At 43.6% G+C, this 21,236-nt stretch overlaps 1 protein-coding gene across 1 annotated transcript; it reads right to left on the reverse strand.

Annotated features, from left to right (window-relative positions):
* Positions 1 to 1,242: 1,242 nt before the first annotated feature.
* On the reverse strand, positions 1,243 to 14,788 carry eci2 (enoyl-CoA delta isomerase 2). The gene is made up of 11 exons (XM_080865536.1): positions 14,606 to 14,788; positions 7,955 to 8,013; positions 7,564 to 7,667; positions 5,920 to 6,018; positions 5,521 to 5,712; positions 5,368 to 5,437; positions 4,982 to 5,084; positions 4,595 to 4,715; positions 2,705 to 2,794; positions 2,208 to 2,351; positions 1,243 to 1,761 (listed from the first exon to the last, which is right to left on the reverse strand). The coding sequence occupies exons 1-11, from the start codon at positions 14,659 to 14,661 to the stop codon at positions 1,606 to 1,608; spliced, it is 1,194 nt and encodes a 397-aa protein (XP_080721662.1). The 5' UTR covers positions 14,662 to 14,788; the 3' UTR covers positions 1,243 to 1,605.
* Between the last annotated feature and the right edge of the window lie 6,448 nt (positions 14,789 to 21,236).

A 21,236-nucleotide genomic window follows, 5' to 3' on the forward strand; every position in this document is an offset into this window, starting at 1 on the left:
GTGAAGCGGCCCGTAAACATCACAGCTGAGGAACAATCAGACTTCCTGTTTGCTCCTCAGCATGAATCAGTGAAGCTGCAGGATCACCTGCTGCCCTCACAGCTGCTTCATGTGCAGGTGAGTGCTGCCACCTGCTGGACCGTCTCACCACCAAACAGCACAGAACCTTTCAAATCTCTCATTTCTAACAGCGTCTCATCTAAAACCAGCCCGATTCTGTCTGATGTTTAACTCCTGCTGCTTCTCATCAGCTGATGCAGTGTCCAGTGTATTACGTACAGCTGCTAAACTCTTCATTAAACTCACAGTCCAGCTGTTCTGACATTTACAGTAAATTATATAGAATAGAATCAGTCAATGGGCGGGGCTTAACCCACATTTTAGCCGTCACTGACAGGATGGCGGTGCAGACAGGAAATGACCGTTCGTCTTCAGCATCCCGCCTCCATTTGGTCCGAACCACAGGAGCATGTCATGGGTCAAAGTCTGGGCTCATGTTTCTCATTTATGAATATCTGTACGAGTCTGGCTTCAGACAGCGCCCTCTGTTGGCAGTTAGGAGCACAGGGTCAGTCTCGTCCTGAACGAGTGAAAGCTGGAGGATCCTGTTACTCTGGTCTGTTTGTTGGAGTTCAGGTTTCCAGGCCTGGAGTCCTGCGTTAATATAAAACCTCTGGCAGAACAGCTGGATGAACTCCGGTGTACACAGGTGTTCATAGACAGCTACACCTTTCTTACCTCAAAGCACACCGTGTGCTGCACAACATTCAATATTTACTGTTATTTACATTTATTTAGGTTATTGCAGTGGTGCTGTGTTATTGTGTTGCTCTTGTTTTTCTCTCAACAGATAACCAAGGAAATTTGTTTTCTTTTTTTAGTGTCCTCTCTCACTGTCCCTCTTCCTGTCTTTCTTCCCCTCCCTGTCCTATCCCCCACTCACGTCTGTCCCATCTGTGATAACTTGAAATGAAATAAATAAATAAATGAATAATAAAGGTCAATCAAATGGACCAATACGACAAGGCCGTGATGAAGTAAATCCGTTGGGCGTCTTTGTTGACCTTCACAGATCAACTCTGACGGCTAAAGAACCAAACAGGCAAAAACAAAGACGTTTGATTTAAAGAATAAAGGGTAGAGAAAATTATGACTGTCAGACAGATTTGATATTTTCGTAGATTATAAAGTGTCCTTTATAACACAAACACAGACTGAATATTTACAGAGAAGACGACCTCATCGAGTGATTGTGAATTTATTGGACAAACAGACGTCGGAGAACGCTGAGCAGCAGTTAGAGTGTTTAAGGCACTTTACCAGCAGTGAGCACACTGAAAGCATCACGGTGTGAAAACTGAAGCTCAGACTCACACGGACTCCTAAAGCATCAGCTGAGGACAGAAGCTCTGTGAGCTTTAAGCCTGCGTTTCATTCACTGAGACCTGCTGCCACAGCCTCAGAGCCTCTGCACCTCCCTACCCCGCCCACCAGGTGGCGCTCACACTACAGATTGGTCACGAAACATCCTACAGTCTGCTCTAAGTCACTCTACAACATTTACAATTAATAACCATCATCTTCATCATACACGCCTCCTCTTCCTCAGAGCTTGGCCTTGGCCTGGAAGAAGCTCATGACGGCGTTGAAACACTCGTCTGACATCCAGCGCTCCATCAGGCGCTCCACCTCGGCGTCGTTCACGGCGTGCAGGCGCTCCTTCTCCACCGAGCGGATCAGCTGTTTGGACAGAGCCAGAGACTGAAAGAGGGGTGGAGACAGAGAGGTCAGAGGTCAGATTAAGCTGATTCGGGGCCTGGACTCGTTTCCCTGCAGACACAGCCGTCAGCATCACTCTGAAGTCCTTCATACACAGAGACCAGTTTCACCTCAGAGCTAACAGGACAGTAAGTATTCAGTTCAGTTTTATTTATATAGCGCCAAATCACAACAACAGTCGCCTCAAGGCGCTTCATAGATACAGAGAAAAGCCCAACAATCATATGACCCCCTATGAGCAGCACTTTGGCAACAGTGGGAAGGAAAAACTCCCTTTTAACAGGAAGAAACCTCCGGCAGAACCAGGCTCAGGGAGGGGCGGGGCCATCTGCTGTGATTGGTTGGGGTGAGAGAAGAAGACAGGATAAAGACATGCTGTGGGAGACTGTAAAGCAGTAGAGTACTCGAGTAAGTCTGTGTGTGATTACGTTGCGGGGCAGCTTGGCGTAGGCCTTCAGCCGAGTCCAGACCTCCGACTGGAAGCTGCTGTCGGGGAAAACCTCGGTGACCAGGCCGAGCTCACAGGCCTGAACCGCCGTCAGCTTCTTGTTGAACAGCAGCATCTCGCTGGCCTGAAGACAGGAGACAGTCAGAGAGCTCATGTCCTCTATGTCCAACCAGCAGATACTCATGTCACAGCAGTGTTACCATGGTTACAGTCATGTTTACTAACTGTGATGGTTTTAGGTCCGATGGTTTAAATGCTGTAAAATGTAACTAAAAATGAGGCAGCTTGAAATCAAAGAGATGAACTCAGTGTTTTCCTTTCATGTCATCCACAGAGGAACACTGTCACCGTACGACCTCACACATACACACAGAACGAAAGGAAACGTCAGTCCTAACAGCTGCCTGCAGTGTGCACAGGTTACCAGCAGGGGGCAGCGTTCATATGAGCACTGCCTCTGTGACAGTGTGTGTGTACCTTAGCAGCACCCATGAGTTTAGGGAAGGTGTAGGAGGAGCATCCCTCGGCGCTCTGACCCAGCTGACTGAACGGAGTGTGGAAGGTGGCCTGAGACACACAGAGGCACAGCGTCACCACCTGGAGCAGGTCGCTGTCACGTGACCTGAAAAGGTGTCTTTCATGGAAACTGGACGTTAAATTGTTCATTAACAATAACAATGAAGCTCTGCATCAACACCCAGCATCAGATAAATGAGGATAACACAGGTCTCTTATTTTTACTCACTGAAACCAGGAAAAACATTAAATAAAAGGTTTTCTCGTAACTCTTTTTAGTTTAATTACGTGTAGTTTCCCTTTTAAACTGAGATCTGCTGTCCTATACCTGAGTCAAGACACATATCAATCATATCCTGATGCACGCTCGACCGTCCAGGTAAGTAAATCTCCAAAAGTTGATTCTGTTCATCTGGACGTGTTCAGTGGGAGAAACGTTTCGTCATCATCCAGGCGACGTCTTCAGTCTCAGCTGACTGCAGGTTTGCAGCCCACTGAAGGAACAATGGGCTGGGAGGTCAGTTCACTGATCATGGAAGCCTACATCCACATGAACAGACTCCAGAGAAATACAGATAGGAAATGGGAGCAATTGTGGGAGTCAGTAGGAGGGGGGAGGGCACGGTCAGATGATCGTGTCTCACAACAGTTATGCATAGTTAGTGTAAGAAAATGGCTGTTGTGCATTTCTAATGGCACTGGCCAAGAAATCACAGCAGCGTCTCTTCTTTCTCCGCAAACTAAGAAGAGCAGGAGCACCAGCCCCCATCATGTACACTTTCTACAGAGGCACCATCGAGAGCATCCTGTCGAGCTGCATCACTGTGTGGTTTGGAGCCTGCAATGCGTCCTGTCATAGAACCCTCCAACGCATAGTGAGGGCTGCAGAGAGGATCATTGGTGTCTCTCTCCCCTCCCTCCAGGACATTTACAGCACCCGTCTCACTAAAAAAGCCCTTTGCATAGCGGCTGATCCCACGCACCCAATGCAAAGCTTCTTCAAGCTGCTGCCGTCGGGGAGGAGACTGCGGAGTCTCCAGGCCAGGACCAGCAGACTGAAGGACAGCTTCATCCATCAGGCTGTCAGGAAGCTTAACTCCCTCCCGATTCTGCCCCCCTCTCCCCTCCATGGTCTCACTGAACTCTGTCACACACACACACACACACACACACACACACACACACACACACACACACACACACACACACACACACACACACACACACACACACACACACACACACACACACACACACACACTCTCTGACTCACTCACTGGCCTGCACCAGTTACCAGTCACTTTGTGGAGCATTGGACTGCCATTACCTCATAAGACTTTGTTGTTATACTATCTCTTACCACATACTACTAAATCTCCATTTGCACTACTCTGCCTATTTGCACTACTCTGCCTCCTTACTTGAATATTGTATATTGCATAGCTTTTTTTTGTTATACGTAAAATTGTATTGTATTTATTTAAATTTTTACTTTTTAATTATTTTATTTGCATTTTTTAATCACTAGGGTTTGAGAGTAACGAAATTTCTATTCTCTGTATGTCCTGTACATGTGGCAGAATTGACAAATAAAGTTGACTTGACTTGTCTTTCAGCAAAAACCCTGTAGGTGATGGAGGGAGATGGTGTTTGCAGCACTGATAATCATGCTGCGCTGCAGCGCAGTCAGAATAAACACGCACAGCAGGTCCAGCTGTGACCACAGAGGCAAGATCATCATCCAGGTGAGGAAACACACCTGAGTCTGCACTCAAACATCCTGAGCCTACGAGTCAAAGGTTTCATCATCATCATGTGACGTCTTCTGTGTGTGTGTGTGTGTGCGCGCACCCTCTCTGTGGCGTAGACCAGGTCAAAGAGGCCCAGCACAGTGACAGACACGCCCACAGCCGGTCCGTTCACCACGGCAACCAGCGGCTTGGGGAAGTCTATGTAAGCGTTCACGTACTTCCTGCAGAGAGACAGAGGAGAGCTCAGGGTTTCAGGTTTGGCACCAAATAAAACATCCTGACTGTGCGAGGCGGGAATGATTCAGGCTGATCTCTCCTTCAGGTCAGTTTGAGGTTCAGAGGTCAACAAGGAGACGACCTCACATGATGCAGATGACGGCGTGCATGCAGAGCCACTGTGATCCACGCTATACTTAAGGACATGAATACTTTGGTACTTTTACTCGAGTACAGTGGGTTTCCTGCTGCTTCCATCATGAACACTCACCTGAGCAGATCTGCACCCCGTCTGGCCATCTCCTCCACCCCGTTCTCCGGGATTTTGGTGAAGTTGGTGAGGTCGTTTCCACTGCAGTAGAAATCGCCGGCGCCTGAAACGTGAGAACGAAGAGAACACGCGTTCACTTCAACACGAGCCTGAAGGTTTCAGTCGGAGTTTAGTCCCAGCGAGGACGGACCGCCGCGTTTCCTCAGACTCATTCTCACCACGAACAGCAACAATCATTCATGATGTTCAGCAACATCTGCAGGCCTGATGATGAACCAGAAACGTTCACACAGCAGCACAACTTTATTCATTTGACTCTTCTTCCTGTCAGTGGTTTGTTCTGGAAGCTCACAGGACCTGACACACAGCCCTGTGTGTGTGTGTACCTGTAACGACGGTGATGACAGAGTCGTCCGTGGCCGCCTGCTCCAGAGCGGCGATGATCTCGTTGTACATCTGACAGGAAACACAGATATAAGAAGAAAAGCAGGTGTACATGTTTTTGTTTCAGAGTAGCTTCAGTCTGAAGCGTGGCTGACCTCGGTCGTGATGGCGTTCTTCTTGGCCGGTCGGTTCAGTTTGATGGTGGTGATGTCATCCTCCTTGGTGACCAACAGCGTCTCGTAGGTCGCACCGCTCCCAGCTGGCTGTGCGCTCACCTGGGCGGAGCTTCCAGTCTCTTCCTCCACCAGGGAGCCAATCAGGTCGCAGTACTTCTGTCGGGCTTCATCCTAACAGATTCAAACCAAAGAGGAAAGAACACAGCAGAGCGGCCTGTTAGCATCAAGAAGCTAAAGGAGGAGCAGATCTGTGAGCTCCGAGCGCAGCGACGCTCTTTCAGGAAAGAGCGTTAACCTGAAGTCCCGAGAGAATAAAAGACTTCCTACAGACAGCTGAGCAACGACCCTTCATCATTTATCTCCCTGCTGTGTTTGTACCTGTGAGATGGAGCCCAGAGACTTCCACGCGTCCCACTTGGCCTTGTTGACAAAGTCCAGCATGCCGGGTTTGGGAGCGTTGCAGGGACCCTGGGTGGCCTGAGCGAGGAGGAAAAGGAGGAAGAGGAGCAGGTGAACTTATACTGAAGTCCTTCATGAAGGACACACCAGGACTTTTACACCGGGGCAGAGTTTTGAGCATCTCTGTCATATGTGTCGAGCTCGGCTTCATGTTAGCACTCCGACGAGACGAAGTCAAGTCAACTTTATTTGTCAATTCTGCCACATGTACAGGACATACAGAGAATAGAAATTTCGTTACTCTCAAACCCTAGTGATTAAAAAATGCAAATAAAATAATTAAAAAGTAAAAATTTAAATAAATACAATACAATTTTACGTATAACAAAAAAAAGCTATGCAATATACAATATACAAGTAAGGAGGCAGAGTAGTGCAAATAGGCAGATAGTGCAAATGGAGATTTAGTAGTATGTGGTAAGAGATAGTGTAACAACAAAGTCTTATGAGGTAATGGCAGTCCAATGCTCCACAAAGTGACTGGTAACTGGTGCAGGCCAGTGAGTGCGTCAGAGAGTGTGTGTGTGTGTGTGTGTGTGTGTGACAGAGTTCAGTGAGACCGTGGAGGAGAGAGGGGAGAGGGGGCAGAATCGGGAGGGAGTTAAGCTTCCTGACAGCCTGATGGATGAAGCTGTCCTTCAGCCTGCTGGTCCTGGCCTGGAGACTCCGCAGTCTCCTCCCCGACGGCAGCAGCTTGAAGAAGCTTTGCATTGGGTGCGTGGGATCAGCCGCTATGCAAAGGGCTTTTTTAGTGAGACGGGTGCTGTAAATGTCCTGGAGGGAAGGGAGAGAGACACCAATGATCCTCTCTGCAGCTCTCACTATGCGTTGGAGGGTTCTATGACAGGACGCATTGCAGGCTCCAAACCACACAGTGATGCAGCTCGACAGGATGCTCTCGATGGTGCCTCTGTAGAAAGTGTACATGATGGGGGCTGGTGCTCCTGCTCTTCTTAGTTTGCGGAGAAAGCAGCTGTTAGCGGCACACGCAAGACTCCAGCCAATGACAGGAGATCAGCACGCTCCCACATCTGAACGCTGAGCACAGTTTTACTCACGTCTCAAACCGGGACGACAGATTGCTGAAGAAGGAGCAGAAGCAGCTGCTGACCCCACAGCTGACCCCACAGCTGGCCTCTCAGCTGACCCCACAGCTGGCCCCACAGCTGGCCCCACAGCTGGCCCCACAGCTGGCGTAAGAATCTGGCAGGTGGCAGCAGTGAAGCTCAGTAACAAGATGGAGCGACTTATATTTTCCTTCACTACCAAATCTAATCAGTCCCACAGTAACACCAATTAAATTAGTTTTTTTACACTGAGGTTACTGAAAATTAGACTCAGTTTTATGAAGTTTTCATAAGTATCATTTTTTTAAGCCAATACTTTTTTTTAAAGGAGGACATGATTTTTTTTTTTTTTTTTAAAAAGGTTTGACAAATCTGGATTAACCAATTAAAAACCTGCTTTGAAAAGCTCCACGTGAGAAATTTCCAGAACACCAAATGTCTGAATGTGGAACATCTAGAACGTGTGGAACATGTGGAACGTGTGGGGAACTGGCACCTGTTTGAAGAGAGCGTAGATCTTCAGTTTGACCTCGTTGCCCGGGTCGTCCTTCAGCGTCGACAGTTTGCTCTTCGCCTGCTCAAACTGCTCCACTGTCACACCTGAAAACACGCAATGACATCATCACCAAGAGTCCCCGATCATCATCATCATCATCATCAGTACATGTGCTGTTTGAGCTCCTCAGAGAACTTACTGTGAGATTCTAAAATCCCAGCAGAAATAAACATGATACAAACCTGTTCTGGGCTCTGTCCTCTCCGTCCCCATAATAACACCTGTTTATAACTCACTGTGCTTTGAAGGCTCTCCTGCTGCTGTGAACATCATGGATGATGATGATGATGATGATGATGATGATGATGATGATGATGATGATGATACTCACCCATCATGGGAGACGCTGTGGTGTGAAACTTCAGGCTGGGAATGTTGGATCGGACTGAGCTGGAAACAGAAGCACACACAGTGTTTACAGAGCCAATCATGACTAACCTGACTCACACTTTCACTACAGCTTCACCCAAACAGGCGCAGCTCAGTGATGAAGACTATTGCTGTGGCTTCTTCGTCATTTAAGAGCAGAACCTCCATCTTCAGTGTGAATATGAGCTATAACATGCTAGCCCACCTGTCTGCTCACCTGTGACTAGGGTTGCCAACTGTCCCTTAAAAAACGGAATCGTCCCGTATTTAGAAACAAAAGTACACGTCCCGTATTGAGCTAATAAGGGACGCACTTTGTCCCGTAATACAGTGAGAATCAAAAGTAGTCTATAAATGTTAATGGAATTAACGCCTTGTTTGAAAACATCATTCCCAGCCCCTCTCCTGCTTTGTGACCAATGAGCTGACAGCACACTTATGACAATTCGAGTATGACAATTCAGATTACCGCTCATCTCATTGGTCGAGGAAAGGTCGCTTACGGAGAAAATACCGGAAGACAACAGATGACCACAACAAGAAGCATGGCCAACAGGGGAACAAACGCCGTCACTGCGGTGCAAGTCTCGGACGACGGTACACCTAAAGCTGGGCAGACACTGTGCGATTTTTTCAGTCACGTTATTCAGCTCCTGCTCAAACTGCACGATTGACTCGCAGGGGTTAGAAGTTGGTAGGTCACGATGCTCTGATGCGACCTGAGTCAGGGCTCGCAAAATCGCTAGCCTGACGTCCCGGGGCTAGCGATTTTTCCAGTCGGGCTACCAAAACCTCTCTCTGCTCTGCCCGTCAGGCTATTGTAGGAAGGAAAAATATATGTCAATGCTTTTGCATTCTTTCGGAAATGTAGCTGGGTAATTATGTCATTGGCATCGGTGAGTAGGGCTGCCACGATTAGTCGACTAGTCACGATTACGTCGACTATCAAAATCGTCGACGCCTAATTTAATAGTCGACACATCGTTTAAATGCCGTAAAATCCTGAAAGGTGCAGGAATAACAGTAGGATTTAAGAGTGTAATACTTAAATCCAGTGTAGACTGAAACAGAAGATGGCGGAAATGCACCTACAAGGATACCGTTAAACGCCAAAGATGAAGAAGAAGAAGAAGCAGCAGTCTCCGTTATCATGGCTACTCGGCAACGGAACTCGAAAGTCTGGGAGCATTTTGACCAAACAAAAGAAAAGAAAGTCCAATGCAAAATCTGCAAAATGGAACTTGCCTTCCATGGCAGTACAACGGCGATGCACGAGCATCTAAAAAGGAAGCACATCGTGGCATCCGACGTCGAAGTGGTACAGTCGTCTCGGTAAGCTAATTGGCTAGTTAGCTGCTAACATTATTGTAAACAGCAAGCTGCTAATTATTTGTGCTGTCAGTGTTAATCTCGTTAGTATGATGTTAACGCCATAACCGCATTAACGCGGCAAATCCCCGTTAGTCAGTGCCATGCAGCCCTCGCACCGCGTTTTCGCGCTAACGGGGATTTGCCGCCTTAACATCGTATTGACGAGATTAACGCTGAGAGCACTACTTATTATTGCTTATGTTAATAGCTGTTAACATTACAGGACTGCTAAAAAAATACGTTCGTCTTCAATGGACGACTTTGTCACCAAGCCAACAACATGTACACCTCGGCAAGCAGATGTCCTGACTGAATCAATCTTGAACATGTTGGTGACGGACATGAGACCCCTGTCTATGGTTGATGATCAAGGTTTCAAAGAGATGATCGAGCAGTTCAACCCACATTACCATGATAACTACCTACCAGGCCGATCCCACTTCACCAAATTGATGGAAAAGAAATATGATGCTGCCTTTGAGAAGGTTGGTCTCTCTTTCTCTCCACTCTCTCACACCACAAACACAAAATAGCAATTTGTATTAGAATTTAATACATTTCATGATGAAATAATATAGAGCTTGCTGACTGAGGAACCAATAAATTAATCTTGGTTAAAGCATGTAATGGAAAGTTGTTTTTTTTGTTTTTTTTTTTTACTGATATGTTGAATGTTTATTGTTTAACATACGTAAGTGTATTTGATGTAACTGAATTATTCAATTGGTAAATTCAAATCTTAATGCATAAACTGACAAGCATTATTAATAATGAAAAAATATACTGTAATATATTTCCCTAATGCTTACTATTGTTCCATCTCATATCTTTAGGTAAAGCAGACCCTTGGTGGTGTCAAAGGTTTCTTCACCCTGACTGCTGATGTCTGGACCAGTCGTGCAACAGAGGCCTACCTTGGTGTGTCTTGCCATTTCCTGAGTGAAGATTGGAAGATGAAGAGCTTCATCCTTGATACCATGCCTCTTGAGGAGAGGCATACTAATGCCAATATAATGACATGGATGGAAGAGGTGCTAACAAAGTTTGACATCTTGCCTGCCAAAATAAAAGCAGTAGTACATGACAGTGGTTCCAATATGGTGGCAGCAATGCGACTTCTTGAAGAAAAACATGGATGGGCCTCTATCCGCTGTGCTGGACACACACTCCAGCTCATAGTCAATACTGCTCTCAAAGAAACCACCATCAGCAGAGCACTAGGTGCTGCTAGGCAGCTAGTGGAGCACTTTAAGAGAAGCGAGCTGGCTAGTACAAGACTAAAAATGAAACAGGAGCAAATGAATGTGAAGAAAAATACACTGATCCAAGATGTCAGTACAAGATGGAATAGTACATTCCACATGATAGAAAGACTCCTCGAACAGCGCTGGCCTCTCACTGCCACTCTTTCAGATCCCGAGGTAACGCCAAGGGGGAAACACTACTTCGACTTGAAGCCAGAGCAGTGGGTGCTGCTTGAAGAACTGAAGCAAGGTTTGGCACCTTTTGAGACTGCTACTGTTTACCTTAGTGGACAGAAGTACACAACGGTTTCAGGTCTTCCACAGGTGGTCAAAGGGCTGACACGGGGCTGTACACCACTATCAAAGCTAGCTAAATCTTTTCTGTGCATTCCTGCAACCTCCACCCCATCGGAGCGGATCTTCTCCACAGCAGGGAACATCTGCTCTCAAAAGAGAGCAAGCCTTTCTGCAGAACATGTAGAAAAGCTAACTTTCCTGGCTATGAACAATAATCTCGTGTAGATTGCTATACTGACTATATAGTCCCAAAGTTCAATATAGTTGTGAGGACTGAGCACAAAATGCTATTTTGTTATATTTGTTTTCGGGTGGCTTCAAACTTGAAATTTCATTAAAAGTTTAATAAAGTATCATCTTGTCTTTATTTTTAGTTTCACATACCTTAAACACTTAAAGCTGTAAGCTAATGATAGTTATATAAGAGCAGATGCTGCTGCTGCAATAATCTGTACGTTTTACGTCCAATGGATGATGATCTGATTAGTCGACTAATCGCAAGAATAATCGGTGACTAGTCGACTATCAAAATAATCGTTTGTGGCAGCCCTATCGGTGAGCCACTGTCAATATGTGACATATTGAAGTCGCGTTTGAATTTGCACTTGTTTTTTTGCTTTCACTTTGCAATCGTGCGAACTGTGTATAGAGAGCGACAGCACTGATCTGTGAGTGATGATAATTTGTGCACCAATTCCTCTGACATCGTCTTATTAATCGTTAGCTTACTATGCAAACATGACAAGTGAAATCTCCCGCAGCTTAAACATGTGAGAGGTTGATCGCGCAGAGAATCGCTGAGCTTATGTGAGTGCATGTGTAAAAGCAGCAGGATATATATTTTAGTTCTGCTGAGCCAAATAAGACAGGTCAGGGTGAAGAAGTGACAGCCAAAGAAAAGCTTACCACAAAACGGAGAAGTTATGACAAATCAGACTATAAGGCAAAAAGAAAGTGCAGCTTTACAAATGTCAGAAGGAGTCTGAACCACAAAAGAAGCACGTATTCTCGGAAAAGTGGTTGCAGGAGGTGAGCTGGCTTCAAACAAATGATGAACGCACAGAGATGTGGTGCAGAATGTGCCGTGAAAATCCCACTCTAGCGGACAAAAACAGCTTTTTATATGGACGCAAACGCGCACTGCAACTTCTTATCTGGTGCGTCTTTTATTTTGACAGCGAATGCGCACATGCGACCACTTATGTGCACCCGTGTAAATAACATAATGTTCTGCCGGGTGTGTTGTTGGTTTTCTCTCGATTTCTGAGTCGACAAGCGCCTTTGTTACTGGGACCAGTCATTTTAAGAAAGGCCCACATTAGAACCCATGAGAAATGCAAGAAATGCATTATTGCTCAGTCTGCAATATCTTTCCCAGAACAAACACCAATTGCAAATAACATACTAAAAATAAACCTGAAAAATCTGTTTAGAACAGCTACTATGTTGCAAAGACTGAACTACCACTGGCAAAATTTAGCAGTCTTTGCAAACTTCAAAAAGCAAATGGCCTCGATCTTGGTTCCACTCGCCTCTTACCCGCGACTTCAGTGGAAATTTCAAATTCAGGATCTGACACAGACTGATTCATGTCCTACACAGTTCTTACAAGTTCATAGAAATTTCTGTTCAATTAGAACCAAGTATTTGAGTTGATGATTGTAATTTTTATACAATGTTGTAATTTGTGTTTCAACAATTTTTTGATTAATGTTTTGTTTCCTTTACAATATTATACTTTAATGTATAATATTGTAAAGGAAACAAAACATCAATCAAAAAATTGCTCTCTTTTTTATTCGGGCTACTTAAATTTATTTTGGGCTACCAAAAACTGAAGAGTCCCTGCCCGAAGGGCTACCAGGGATTTTGAAATTTTGCGAGCCCTGTGAGTGCTCACACTGTGCCTCCATAAAATGAAGGTTATAACAGAAAATCTGTCGCTCTCTCTGTCTTTCACTCACACAGACACACCACCACCATCAACTCTGCTAAATTGCTAATGAAAGACATTGATCAGGCAGCTGTGATTGAGCAGCAGTGTAGATCCAACTATTTTCACGGTTGTTGTGGTCGTGATAATTTTGTGATGCCACATTGAAAAGGCTCGGATGAGCCAAAGTTCTACAAGTTGTGCCTCCATCGCTTGTGTCCAGATCACACGCTGCACTACCGTGCTGCTGCATCTTTTTCACTGACGTTTACGTGTTTGTGCGTGAGCAGTGTGAGCGGCTGTGGTGACACCCTCACGAGCGATTGATGATCGGGAGCTGGTCGTGAGGTGTTAATCGCTTCTCGTTACCCCACGTATACTACACGCACGATGAAGGCCAAAATCGGGCCGATCACCAAATCGGTCGCACGACTCAAAAATCGTCTCAAAATGGGCCAAAAATTGCACAGTGTGAGCCCAGCGTTAGAGCAGCAATGTTTGTTCGCTCAGAGAAAGAAAAAAAGGCTGCAAAAGCACAGGGAGGACTGGGAAAAGGAAAACACCTGGCTGGGAAAATGCATGATAACACCTATAAAGCGCACTGCACTGTGTGCCGGCGCACTTTTTCCATAGGCATGCTTCTAGTGGTGGCACATGAAGAACATGAGGGGCGTGAAAGCTCGGGGAACCCTTAACCAATTTTTTGTCCACCAGGCCACGGCAGAAGCAGATATGGTATGTAAACATTGGGGTTAATATGGGCATGTGCAGTGAATATCAGCGCTATGTGGCCAGAAGTGTGATAATATAATTTATTTTGTGTAATAAACAACTGCAAGGATAGATGATTACAACAAATACATGACTAATACATAAAAGTAATACATAGATGAATAATGATGATGAGTTAAGATGCGTAATCATGGCAACAAGCGGGTTTACAAACAGGAGCAGCTGATTAGCATTAGAAAAGCAGAAATAATACCTCAGCTGAAGCCAATTGTACTAAATGCACTATATGTGCACAGTTACAAGAATATTTTTGTTCTATTGTTTTCTATTAATTTATATAATTTTAAGTTAAGCAGGACAGAGCTCTTTTAAAGAAAGATTTACTTATATTCTCAAAAGTTAAGCATGACAGGCTTCTGTTTAAGAAAGAGACCTGTTTTACTGTGTTAATGTTGTCATTGTGAGCTAAAAATAAATGGCTAAATGATCATTTGTTTCCCATACGGTCATATCACAAAGAATATGCATCTGCTTAAATCAAATTCAAGTCAAATGGTTAAAAAATAATTTTACACACAAAAAAAAGAGCTACCACACTGGGAAGGGTGAAGACAACTGGGTCGCCCGGCCCTGGCCACGAGGTGTCCCTTATTTATCTTTCAGGGAGTTGGCAACCCTAACTGTGACCCGCTCACTGAATGAACAGAGGATGAAGCTGAGCCTCATCTTCAGGTCATGTCTGAATGTGGAGCAAAGGTCGTGGCTAGCTGCAGCCATGCTAGCTGCAGCTAGCTGCTTATATAACAGCTGATATTTCTCCGCTTTGAGCGCGAGCAGCGCACCTGTCAGCTTCAGCCCGTCTCTGTGTGACACCTGAGTCTGACAGGTGTCGTTAGCGGTCAGGTAACCACAGACCCCCGACACTCAGTGCTAACAGCCATGCTAACTGTTAGCTTCCTCCAGACTTTTCTAACTACAGTTAGCATCTAAACTTCTGATTCCGCCTGAAACACCCCGCGGGCCTCACCGGTCATACCTTGTTAATGTGACACGGCGCCAGACAGCGGAGCACCTCAGCGTGACGCCGGCCATTAAAGCGCAGATCCGGGGGGTCCAAGGTTCGGAAGGACGGGCTAAGGCGGTGAAGGGTTAACTAGCGTCGCCACAGTGGAGCTAATCAGCGGCTAACATGTTTACATCGCTGCTCCCGCCCACGCCGTCATCTCCTGTTTTCCCATTGGTTAAAGAGAACTGCTGCATGTCTTCCTCTCTCTCTGTTTCCTGTCAGTCCTGACTGTATAATAATAATAATAATAAACTTTATTTATAAAGCACACTTAAAAACCAAGGGTATGCCAAGGTGCTTAACAAGTAAAATAGAGTATAGGAGGAGGATAATAGAAATAGGACCAAAGCAAGTACTAAATATGCAAGCAGATAACTGTCACTAATACATAGGAAAGCAACAGGTACAGAGCAAACAAGAATTTAAATGAGCATACAAGTGCGTGATATAAAATCATAAAAGAAATATTAACTAGAGGGAAAGGCAAGATTGAATAAGTGGGTTTTTAATCGTGATTTGAACAGTGCAATGGAATCAGATGCGCGGAGGTCGAGAGGAAGGGTGTTCCACAGTACCGGGGCAGCCGGAGCAAACGCACGGTCACCCCGGGACTTCAGTCGAGATCTGGGTTGGGTCAGAAGTAGTTGAGTGGCAGATCTGAGTGTTCTAGCAGGAGTATGTGGTTTGAGAAGTTCACTAAGATAACTTGGCGCTAATTTATTAATAGTTTGAAAGTAAGAAGTAATATTTTAAATTGAATACGGTACTTTATGGGCAGCCAGTGCAAGCTAGCTAGGACAGGAGTAATATGGCAAAATTTCCTGGTACCAGTTAAAAGGCGGGCTGCTGCATTTTGGACTGTTTGCAGTCTAAGAAGAAGAGAAGAGGGAAGACCATAGTACAAGGAGTTACAATAATCCAACCTGTATCTATGGAATAACGCCAAAAAATAAATAAAGTCAGCTTCAACACAGACTGAGCTCACGTGATTTGATTTGATTAGTAACAGAAACTAATAAAATGGACAGACTGTATATAAAAGATGGCTGTAGCGCAGTTGTGGAGCCTCTTGCTGCCGCCATGTTGCTTTCTGTGTCCAGAAGTGACCATATTTAAGAGGTTATCAGCTGATGTCAGCATCACACAGACACAGGTACCTTCTTATTGAGTAACACCCAATCAAAGTCCTCAAATTTCACTAGGGCTGAACGATTATGGAAAATAATCTAATTGCGATTTTTTGCCCCAATATTGCGATTGCGATGCGATATGCGATTATTTTTTAAGGTCTTTGTCTTCTGTATTATTAAACAAAGACAAGCAATACATCATATAGTATGGCCAATACTATATTACATTAATTTTAAACTGTTCTTTCCTGGAAGACAGACCTCTGTTATGATGACATGAGGTGATGCATGAATTGATGACTGACATTTTTATTTAACTTCTTCAATCACAACAGTATATTTGAACATACACAATAGTTTATTTTTAGCTTACAAACATCTGAGCATAAAGTGCTGACAAGGAACCCTGGTGTAAACATTAAAATGAAAGTCAGTACAATGTGCAGATTGCAGAAATATACATAAACAAAATCAGTGGCTTTACCACACTCAGTTTTTCGACATCTGTGAACTACTAGACAGTCATTCAATTAAAAAATAATATTAAATAAATAAAACTAATAAATAAAAAATACACACATCTTACTGATCTCTGCAGTCAGTAACATTACACATAAAGTGCAAACATAATAGCAATTGTATAAACACACACACAAACACGCCTTTAAAGTTTAAAGGCTGAAATTGGACGGTCTAGTTCTGATTAGCGTCACCGCTGTCTCGGTGGAGTTTAATAAACTCGGCCGTCTGCTTCTTGCTATCTAAAATATAACCAGACACTGGTGTAAATTCTCGACTGTCTCATACTTCTGTTTAATAAGTTTTCTGTTTGACGTTTAGTCAGCTGTGTGAAAACCAAGGAGGAACCCACCCGGGGGATCAATAAAGTTTTATTTTGTCTAATCTAATAACTTTAATCTCAGCCAAACCGATTTACTCACGAACAAACAAAACACTGAAAAAAGCCCAACAATAACATTTTTAGGTTGTCTAAGTGACTTATATATTACGTTTAACCCGAGCAGCGAAACTCCGCGGTGATCTGAAAATGATGTGCCGGGAGTTGTGCCGTTCTCGGCCGCATCAGTAACCCTCGAGCTCCCGGCTAGCTGTCGAGCTGGTGGGTAGCAGACGCCTCTGAAAACGTCGAAGCACTTTTGCAAATATGGGATATCTTGATAAACCGAGCAGATATTTGATGTTTACACAACTACTTTCTCGCCTGAAAATATGTTAAGTTTATTTTGTGACCCAGAAAGATTAGTAAGAGTAATTTTAAAACTTAGTAGCGGCCGCCATTGCTGGAAACTGGAGTTTGGCTGGGCCGCGCTATGAATTCTGGGATATGGTAGGCCACGAAGGACACACCCGACCCATCCTTCAAATTCGGGGAAAAGGAGGACGCATTTGTCGGCTACATTCGGAGGAGTCTATGAATTTGGACAGCCTTCGGCGCGTCGCTGTGACGTAATCGGTCTACAAATGCGGCCTCAGGAGGATGCAGCCCATGAATTTGGACATGTCCAGAGTATAATCGCAGCCTTTGCGGTTAGAAAATTGCACTTGATCATGTCGCGATATTATCGCAAATGCGATATATCGTTCAGCCCTAAATTTCACTGTGCACAAAACCTGGAGCTCCACATTGTTGGATGCTCTGTTACCACAGTAACCTCACAGCAGCCATGTTATTGTTCACATGATGTCATTAAACGCTCCAACAGCCCAAACACGGTCCAGAGGTGCAGTTCAGGTGAAGCTAGCAGACAGCTAGCAGCTACAACCACCTGTGTCACCATCCACCTCTCAGTCAAAGAGGCCACGCCCCTAATAATGCAAACTTCAAGCCTTAATACGATTTAAACAGGTGAGTTAGAAACAGGTGTTATGAATGCAGATATTATCTCTGGACATCAAACAGTCTGTGAGCATGATTTTTTAACCTTTATTGGAAGAAATGATCAAATCCAAGTCAAACAGACCAGAATTGTAACAATTTACATTATAAAGATGGTGAAGCAAGTCTTTGACTTCAAAGGGAGAAAATAAAGTATCTGGGGTTTAATATTAAGGAACATAGACCTTTTGACAGAGGCAGGAACATTAGAATAACAAGTACTTTGTGGTTTTACTGCATAGTACAGCAGTTTTTTTATTCACATTTGAAATAAGCTTAAGTGACTTAAAATATTGACAAAATGGTAAATGGCCTGTATTTATTAGAGATGGACCGATCCGATATTACGTATCGGTATCGGTCCGATACTGACCTAAATTACTGGATCGGATATCGGAGAAAAATAAAAAATGTAATCCGATCCATTAAATATCACGAAAGCACCTCACAAAACTTGCAACACGCCGTAACTCGCCTCAGAACGTTAGCACGTCGGAGCAGTATGCATCACGTGATAGAGCGGCTGTGGCATGCGGACCTGTCGGTGGTCTGGATAGCATGTGGAGCTTCGCTAGCAACCCGGCATTTCATCTCCGACAAAGTTATCCCGAGAGAAGTACAGCAAGTGTGTAAGTCCATCTCTGAATGTTTGTAAAGCATTCCCACGTTAAGCTTAACGAGCGACTGCCTCTCGCTCTCCGGCTGCTACTTCAATCATGAAACTGCTTAACGATCAGCTGATCGGCTTTTCTGTCTCGAGTCCGTCTCTCTTGTTTGTTTTTGGCCCACTTTGCACCAGAAAGAGGAAACCAGCGGCTGAACAACAGCAGCACGTTTAAGCTTGATCAGCTGTTGTTAGAATGTATTTAATATTACTTTCTACACCAGGATCTTTTTCTACGTAGCTGACGGCTGGTAACTGTGCAGGGGCGGAGCTAGCAAAGTTTAGCCAGGGGGGCCGATAGGGCATTAACTGGGAAAAGGGGGCACAAAGACATACTTTTCTTTCTTATTCTCATTTAAAATGTCGAGCTTTTAATAAATAATTATCTGACACCCAAAGTTTTAATTTGATGTAAAATGAATAGAAGTCCATTACTGTATATAGTGACTGTTAAGTCTAATATATATACCCTAGTAAGCTATAGTACTTTTTACTTTGGGAAGGTACCATCTGTGCAGTCTGCAGTTCTGTTGAAGAAAGATGTTGAATCTATTTAATATTTCTTGAAAAATAATTGATTTCTGTGCATTTTTTTTTTCACACTGCATCAAATTAAGGTTGATTACGTTGATTAAGCATCATGAGGTGGAGCGTGAGGGGTGGTTCCCTATTTTTTATTTATTTATTTTTGTTGTTGCTGGGAGTTGGAACCCTATTAGTTAGGTTGCTTAATATTTACGCTAAGTACTCTTTAAAATACCAGAATAGGGAGGATGGTGTAGGTTTAAGTTTATTAGATTGATCAGTATTGCTGAACTATGAAATATTTTTTTTGTATACAGGTATAACAGAATAGCTTTAGTGTAGTTGTTGTTTTAAACTTGAGTATGAACTTATACAAAATGCAGAAAGATATTTAAAAAACAGTTTTGTTGATTAAAAAACACTATATCGGATTCATATCGGTATCGGCAGATATCCAAATTTATGATATCGGTATCGGTATCGGACATAAAAAAGTGGTATCGTGCCATCTCTAGTATTTATACAGCACTTCAAAGGGAGAAAATAAAGTATCTGGGGTTTAATATTAAGGAACATAGACCTTTTGACAGAGGCAGGAACATTAGAATAACAAGTACTTTGTGGTTTTACTGCATAGTACAGCAGTTTTTTTATTCACATTTGAAATAAGCTTAAGTGACTTAAAATATTGACAAAATGGTAAATGGCCTGTATTTATACAGCACTTTACTAGTCCCTAAGGACCCCAAAGCGCTTTACATATCCAGTCATCCACACATTGGTGATGGCAGCTACATTGTAGCCGCAGCCACCCTGGGGCGCACTGACAGAGGCGAGGCTGCCGGACACTGGCGCCACCGGGCCCTCTGACCACCACCAGTAGGTAACGGGTGAAGCGTCTTGCCCAAGGACACAACGACCGAGACTGTTGGAGCCGGGGCTCGAACCGGCATCCTTCCGATTACAAGGCGAACTCCCAACTCTTGAGCCACGATCGCCCCCATAAAAAAGTAATTGAAGAAGACGGTAAACAGAGGAGAGACATCTTCCACTTACATGAATGAATAAAACACTTACACAGCACTATTACAAAACTGACAACATCTGAGATTTCAGAGTCCAGGTTGTCCATAAAGTAAAGAACATCCTTACATGTGAAGGCAGGTATATTGGAAATTCTGAGTGAAAGCCAGCAGAGTATTTCAAACCAAACTGCATCAACGTGCTGACATTTGAAAAATAGATGCTCTAGTGTTTCTGGATGAGAAGAACAGAAAAGAGTCGGACTCGAACTTAAACCTTTTATACAGGATAAACGTCAGATATGATTCTGAAGTGTTTCTTTCATTTTAGGCACAGGTGGCTATTTTAGGTAAGAAAATGACTTTTCTTTCAACGTGTTATCAAGGTGATGTCTGACATTGACATTATAGTTACAGAATACAGTTTGCTTACAGGTATTAGAGATTAACTTATTACTAAATTGTCCTTTATTGAGGTGTCATTGTCAGTGAAGGTGAGCTTGTTCTTGTTAGTGAACACTTTAAAGTGTTTACGATGGTATCGCTTTACAAACCTTATAATTATTAAATGAAACGTCTATTTTATACTTATCAATAAATTCTTCGTAAGATAGCAAGTTTCTGTTTTTATCAAGCAGATCAAAAACAAACACACACCGCTATCATACCAGTCTGATTTAAATAAGGACTCTTATTGATGACTATGACCCTGCTATTCCACAGCACAGGATTGTGGGTGAAAATTAGTTTCCCAACATTCAAAGCTTGCTTATAGAAACTAGACAATTTAAGAGGAATCTCAGATATTTCAAAATCACATCTGAGCAGAAAATCTACCCTCGAGCTTATTAAAGAGTTTGTCTGGATTATGGCACCACATAGACTGAGGGAAATGCAGTCGTTCATCCATCTGAGCCTGAACGCAGCAATAATGGATTCAAAGTCTAAAGCTTTCAAGCCCCCGTTTTCATAGTCTTTAATTGTGATTTGCGTATATGATGTGTTTTATTCTTCCAGATAAAGCTGAATAAAATAGAATTGGACAGTTTGATCATTTTGGGAGATGTAAAAATTGAATAACAGGGATATGTGAGTCTTGAAAGTCCTTCTGCTTTAGACAGTAAGATACGACCTAATATGGATAAATCACGTGTTAGCCAGTGATTAAATTTTTTTTTAAACTACATTTAATCTAGAAGTTATGTTATTATTCTCTCCATCATTAATATTCTTACTGATTATTGAACCAAGGTATTTTACTTCCTCTTTTACTGGAATATTGTTAACAGTACTTTGATTACAGCTGTGTACAGCTAAGATTTCACATTTTCTAAGGTTTAGTGTTAAGACGGATGCTTTGAAA

The sequence above is a fragment of the Rhamphochromis sp. 'chilingali' genome, assembly GCF_963969265.1.
Source record: "Rhamphochromis sp. 'chilingali' genome assembly, chromosome: 18".
In the NCBI taxonomy this organism is placed as follows: Eukaryota; Metazoa; Chordata; class Actinopteri; order Cichliformes; family Cichlidae; genus Rhamphochromis; species Rhamphochromis sp. 'chilingali'.

Excerpts from the sequence above, each read along its gene's own strand:
- eci2 (XM_080865536.1), bottom strand. The coding sequence starts at position 14,661 with ATGGCCGGCGTCACGCTGAGGTGCTCCGCTGTCTGGCGCCGTGTCACA. Across the intron at positions 5,438-5,520 it reads AGAACGCCATCACGACCGAG|ATGTACAACGAGATCATCGC; the intron begins GTCAGCCACGCT and ends GTTTCCTGTCAG. Across the intron at positions 5,085-5,367 it reads TGTCATCACCGTCGTTACAG|GCGCCGGCGATTTCTACTGC; the intron begins GTACACACACAC and ends CTCACGTTTCAG.